The 6,753-nt window shown below is 36.4% G+C and overlaps 1 protein-coding gene across 1 annotated transcript; it reads right to left on the bottom strand.

Moving 5' to 3' along the window:
- Positions 1–390: 390 nt before the first annotated feature.
- On the bottom strand, positions 391–6,103 carry LOC6650883 (CD81 antigen). The gene is made up of 5 exons (XM_002073924.4): positions 5,694–6,103; positions 1,888–2,082; positions 1,462–1,641; positions 1,183–1,398; positions 391–707 (listed from the first exon to the last, which is right to left on the bottom strand). Exons 1-5 carry the CDS (start codon positions 5,757–5,759, stop codon positions 558–560), a joined length of 807 nt encoding a protein of 268 aa, XP_002073960.3. The 5' UTR covers positions 5,760–6,103; the 3' UTR covers positions 391–557.
- Positions 6,104–6,753: the final 650 nt, after the last annotated feature.

Genomic DNA, 6,753 nt, shown 5'->3' with positions numbered 1-6,753 from the left:
GTGTGTATGCTAAATAGTTTATGTATTATGCTGGCTGTATGTATGGTTAAAGTTTCTTTATGCTTGTAGAAATATTTTAGAAAATTTGTTTGTGTCAGTTATAAAGTTGTTTTTCTTGTTGTTGTTTAACAATTTTCGTCACCTGTCTTTACATGGCTTGTGCTTTAACTTGCTTTTAATGTCTCTTTCTCTGTATATTTTGTATATATGTACACAAAATCCTTAAAATGATTCAGATTCAGATCTCACACATTAAATACAATTGCTCCTTTTGCTACAAAATTGTATGTTGGTTGGTTTATAAAGTATTCTAGCCATTTCGTTCTAGGCCTCGGGCTTTAAATGCATTTGCGTTTCCACTCTGTCGTTCAATCCACATATTTTTCATTCTCTCAGGGTTTTTGCCTTCTAAATCTCTCCCCCAAATTACTGATTTGTTGTTATTATTATTGTTGTTTTGGTTGTTGTTGGATTTAATAACGTCTTTGCCTCAGTTTACATTTGGTTTGTTAGTACTTTTCATCGTCGGTTATTTCCCTATGGGAATTCTGTAATTCTCAGGCTTTGTAATACTGATTCCTCACAGCGCAGCACAGGCTAAGGGCAAAGGTCAGCGACAGCAGCTCCAACAATATAACAGCAGCCGTAATGGCGAATATGGTTATCCAATTCTCATTAATAATTTCAATTAGTTTATCAACGCAGCCCTGGAAAGTAGAAACAAGAAAGACAACAATGAGAAAATGAATGCAAGAGTATTATTATATATATCTTTTATATATACAAGTACATAATGCCAAGAGCTTGAAACCATTAAAAGTGTTTATTGGTCTTTATTTGTTTATCGTTCGCTATTCTCAATTTAACAGCTCCAGACATCGCGACTGGATAGCGTGTGGAATATCAATATTAATTAATAAGCCATTTTTATTGTCGGGCGTAGAATTTTTTATTGGGTAGCAGCGGAAGAGCGTAAGGGATTATTAACTTTTATGGACAGTCTTTAAAAATCAACCATAACCCCATATACACTTCATAGGCATAACAATTCAGTCGACAAATTGTGTTCCAGACACACCTTACTCACTTAATTGTCATATAAGTGGACAAAACAATTATAAAAGCCCATAAACACGAAAGAATGTTAGGGGAAAATCTGAGGAAATCAAATTTTTATATTACCTGTTGATAAATGGACACATTTAATGGGCCGCCGAATTTTAATCGTCTGGACATTTCGCATTCGTTATCCTTTAAGTCGTCCTTGCAACAAGATTCGGGTATATTGTAAAAGACATTCATCGATGATACGGCTATATCCACAATATTGGTACGATCCACATTATTAAAACGACTTGTCGCCCAATCTCCAGGCCCATCAGCACCGCAGCATTTTAACTAATGGGAAGTAAAAACCATTTTAGCAAAGATCTAAATTCAAAATTCAATTGAAATACATACATTCTTCTGCAGTGTATCGAAAGTAACAGTCCGTGAACTCATAGTGGATTGGCCATACTCTTCCTGTACGGAAAATTTAACAGCGGCTCGCACAATATCATCCAGTTTATCTTTGTTGTGAAAGGCCCAGGCACCGGCGGCTATTTGGGCCACCATTACAATCAGTATGACACAGAAGAACTGCAAGCAGGAGATTGTAGAGAATGTAGACAGATTTATGAATGGCCACGCTTTGTAGCTTGTGTGGGCATACAAATAATTAAATGAATAAACAGCCAGACCCAAGCAAACCCAGCCAGACACACGTCCAGTGTGGGCGACTCACAACAAATTTGAGTGTGTACGGTGTGTGCAGAGTGTGTGTGGGCTGGCTGGATATTAAGAATTTGGTTTTTGGTCTTTTATGCATTTAATTGGTTTACTTACCGATACTAGCAGACATTGAGACTCCCGACAAACGCCCCAACAGCCAAAGAATGCCCCCAATGTGATCATTATGCCAATGGCCAGGAAGACATAAAGGGCTATATAGTAATGATTGTACGACTGCGTCATCGATAGCATAAATGTGGGATCCGTAAGCATCCATACCGACACAATTACCACAGTCAGACCAATAAGCTGCGAAAATAGAATTCAAACCAAACAAAAAAAAATCACTTACAATATTCGAATATTTCAGTGCATTTTGTGGGCATGCACTTTGCTTGCATGCTCCAATGATGCCATCTGGCTGAACATAGAGATGCATCATGTACATACATATTTCTCCTCCCTTCCTTCCTCCCCCATCTACTTGATTGTTTATCTACATTTATGATGTCAGCATTGGCAGAGGCATAAAACAATTTTCTTTCGTTCAATTTTTGGATCATTTATTAAATTAACACATTCTAAATATCGTAATTACAGTGGTCACTCTTACTCAGCAATAATATACAACTTGTGTGGGTTTGGTTCAAAGACCGACTTCCTGACTTCTAATATCTCAATGAATTCTAATGAAGAATAAATGATATTCTAAGCCATTGAAAAACACAATCTTAAATTTTATTTTTAACGGCAAAGCTTTTTGCAAAAAAGAAACAATTCCATAGCCTTATCAATGGAAATAAATGAAAAGGTTATCAATATAAAATACAAAAGAAAAATAGTACTTTTGAATTAAAAATAAACAAAGAATAATGCTATATATTTACATATGATGCTGTTTTGATTTGTATAACAAATAAAAAAAGGTATACATTTGTATATACCCGATTATTTGCATTATTTTTTCTGTTTATTTCTTTTAGTCATTTCCTTGCGCTGATATTACAAAACAAATCAGATGAATAAGAAGTGCTGAGCTACTCATAGTAGCTGGAGGCAGTCGTCACAGATTTATGAATCTTAATTATACACATCGGATGGGGAAATCTGAGATCACATAACTTTAGTATACAGATGGAATATAAATTACATTTTGTATTTGCATAAAGTTGAAAGAAAAGGTGAAAAAAGTATTTAGATTCTTGATCAATTGGAGCCTCCAGAAGGTATTATAAGTGGAATTAATAGAAGACTTTGTAGAACTAGCAATGAGCAGAATATAAGTATTATAAATTGTTATCATAATTATATTAATAAAGAACTGATAATGACTTAAAGTTTAAAATATAACAGGGTATTTGAAATTCGTTTACCAGCTAAGTAAGCTAAGATGAAGAGATAAGAGACCGCGGCAAACTATTACCAAATCTTCATGAAATCATTCATAGAACAAGGAAAAAATGTATTTGTGTATGTAGTTTGTCTATTTTCATTGTTTCATCTTATAGTTCTTTCGTAATGTGTTCCACTTGATAAGATTACGCAGATTTCTACCATCCCGCTTGATTGAATCTCTCTGTGGAACTTTAATTTTCCAGCTATTTAAGTTCATAGGAAATGCATTGAAGAAATCTGCATAAAAATCCAATGTTGACTTCCCCCTACATCAGTATGCGGGTGGTCTAGGCAAAGAGAGACTTTTTTGCACGAATAGAGAGAAAGAGAGAGAGATGATGACAGAGAGAAAATATGCTTAAGCGTAGGTTGATTATAAAGTTTCACTTGAAATTGTCATTGGAAATGTAGTTTCCTCTTATGTTTATATAGTCTAGTGATTTTCTTTAATAGACTTTCATGTCTACCCTCGTTTATTACATTGTAAGAAAATGTTGAAATACTTTGTAGTACGAATTGACAATGTGTAATTGATTCCACGCCTTTTAAATACCTTTGTGTGTGTGTGTGTGCGTGCGCCGTGTGTGTGTGTATCCATGTGTGTAACTCTATCTTCATACATCTGGGTCTATGCATTTATATAACTGACACAATGTCGCGTGTCCAAGACAAACAAACAAACAGAACGTATGTACATATGCCGCGATTGAGGCTAATAAAAAAAAGAGGCAAAACGAAGTGCAAAGTCCTTGGCTGACCCAGTTTTTAGTCAGGGCGTAATATTAGTGAGAGCGAGAGAGCGAGAGAGAGAGTGACAGAGAGAGACTCAGTAAAAACGAGTTCACTCTGTTGTTGTTCCTACTACCCTCCTCCCTCTCCATCCCTTTGCATGTTGACTTGCCATTCCTAAAATTAACCGCATTGATTCTATATATTTATTTTTTTTCTTTCTGAATAATTGAGTGAAAAATAGCACAATGAAAAATTGAGAAAATCAATTTTCGAATAGCAACTACATAAATTGATTGTCAGACAGTTTCGGGTGGGTGGGTGGTTTGGTTTAGTTTGGTCCGGTCCATTCATGGGTTAATGAGAGACGCCGCAAGCCTTGTCAGGAGGCAGCGACGCCAGCCATTGGAACGTCAGCCTCATCATCACTGTCCAAAATCGTGAATCGTTTGATCACGATGCCCCCGCAGCGATGGCCAAAAAATCCAACGACAACGCACACACACAACGACGATGATGAAAATGGAAAATGTTTGAAAAGCTACAGTGGCACAAAGAATGCAGAAATGTAGGAAACTTTAAACTCTAGCTGCTATCTAATTATCTAAGGACGATAATATTAATATAACTTAAAGTCAAAATTGTTTTTAAATTGTTTTTTTAATTACATATTCGAATGTCCAATATTTAATAGACTTTAGACCACTGTAGCGGGATCATGGCTACAACAACAACAACAACAACAACAACTACTACTACATAGAAGACATCACCTACAACCTGGCCGCCATCCCCCCCGCTTCCATTGCCTCCAACTGTTCAGCAGGCAGCATCTGTATGTTTTCTGTTGTTTTTCCTCTGCATTCGAAAATAGAATTTGACTAATAAATACTATAGCCAGAAATCGAAAAAGAACACTAACATTTAAGAATCCAACAACAACAAGAACAACAGAAATTATGTATTAAAACTGATTTTGCAAGATCGGACAAATTACATACATACATACATACATACATATGTATGTAGTGTAATTAAAAAACCAAAAAAACAAACAAACCGTTTTCCGTTATGATTGAGATACTCTTATAGTGATGGAGGAGGTATTGGAAAGGCGGGGAGAGGTAAGTTGCCTAAGCGATATGGGTGGGGCGCCAAAAAGATTGTGTGTCTGTGAGTATGTATTACTATTCGTATGCGTATGTATGTAGTCCTTTAGCTGAATGAAACTCACGCAAAAAAGAAGAAAACTTAAAAAGAAAGAAAAAAACTATGCATGTTTGTAGAAGAGGAAAACGAAAAACTGGAAAAACAACAACTCCAGAAAGAGTTGGGGCTGTGGCAAAGGGAAGAGCGTGGAGCGTGGGGGCCTACATCTGCCTGTGTGTGCATGTGTATTTATGTGTCTATGTATTTGTGTGGGATTCTTCACCCACAAGCGGAACTTCTTTCTATTGTTTATGGAGAGGAGTGGGACGAGGAGGGAGACCGAGAAGAGTGAAAGAGAGCGGTGATAGTTTAGCCTTTTTGTAGCCAAATTGCTGACAATTATATAGCCAAAACACAACACAATATTTAAAAAAGTTTATTCAAAATACACATTTTCCTGTTTCCAATTTTATTCCTCTCTTAAATGCATGAAGATAAATTCATCCTGATTTGAGCATTGGCAGGAGGCCGCCCTCCTAAAGAGGAGCAGCCTAAGAGAGAGCGTGCGCGCTTCGTACCCGCCCTCGCGACCCCTTGATCAAATGTTCCAGTTGTTGTTGTTCCTCCTACACAAAGATTATACATACCCAAAATAAAATGTTTATCAGGACCATTAAATATTTCACACAAGAACAGCAGCCGTTGAGACCCATCTTGGCGGATGTGTTGTTTTCTTTTTCGTTTAGATTTTCCTCAACTAACTGCTTTTTCCTTATTTGCACCACCGTTTTTCCTGTTGGTGGCTTTGGCTTCCTTTTTTCCTTCCACTGCCCGACCCTAGAACTGCAGCTCAATTGCACTACCGAGTTCCGTTTCGTTCCGTTCAAAATACTTATATTTCAATTTTCGTTATTGTTTCACTTAAATTGTTATCCATTTATTTAACACTTTTACACTTATATCACTATTTTTGCGGTGCAGCCGTTGCATTTGCATCAATTTCAAATTTTTATATAGCGATAGTCAATTCGCTTCAATAATCTTCTCTCAAATGCAACAACAAGAAGTACCAATTTGCCTAGCAAATTTTAATTCGCCCAACCAAATTGAATATTCGCCGTCTCTTCAATTCGCTCGGCGCGCTCTATTTTCGCCCAGCTAAAATGAAAAAAACTATCGATACATATAGTCAGTGTTGAATAACACTTTCCACACAATAGTATTTTTTAGCGGGAAATTCGAAATTAATTTAAAAGATTCCCACTTTGGTCTATATTTACTTAGGCTATTCGGGCCCAAAACGCGCTTAATTTGGTATCAAACGAAAGAGAATTCCACGAGCACGACCTTAGGAGCGCCTTGGCGATCTATTATGTAGTTTTTTTGTAAGCGTTTCGTTAAACTTTTGTTCGCACTATTCTTAACAAACGAAAATATTGTTGAGTTTACAATATTTCTTAATTTTAGAGAACAATTAACAATTTGATTTGTAGTTCAGAATACAATATTCGCCTGCCAGAGCCGAATATTCCTCAATTTTATAATTCAGAGTAAAATATTTGGCTGCCAGGGCGGTCGAACAACGCGCCAAACAAAAAAAAACGTTTGCCAACACTGAAATCTAACGTAAGCCGAATTTTTCACTTTTCAGCACTGAAATTAAGAAATCTTCCAACACTGCCGACACTTACCAGCACTGTCAAATCT

The sequence above is a fragment of the Drosophila willistoni genome, chromosome 3R, assembly GCF_018902025.1.
Source record: "Drosophila willistoni isolate 14030-0811.24 chromosome 3R, UCI_dwil_1.1, whole genome shotgun sequence".
NCBI classification, from domain to species: Eukaryota; Metazoa; Arthropoda; class Insecta; order Diptera; family Drosophilidae; genus Drosophila; species Drosophila willistoni.
This window is presented reverse-complemented; position numbering and strand designations above follow the sequence as displayed.

Bases quoted from the DNA above. Each gene is read 5' to 3' on its own strand.
- LOC6650883 (XM_002073924.4), bottom strand. From the start codon at position 5,759: ATGGGTCTCAACGGCTGCTGTTCTTGTGTGAAATATTTAATGGTCCTG. The intron at 2,083-5,693 runs GTATGTATAATC...CTATTTTCGCAG, and splicing joins TGATAAACATTTTATTTTGG to CTTATTGGTCTGACTGTGGT. The intron at 1,642-1,887 runs GTAAGTAAACCA...TCCTGCTTGCAG, and splicing joins CTCAATGTCTGCTAGTATCG to TTCTTCTGTGTCATACTGAT.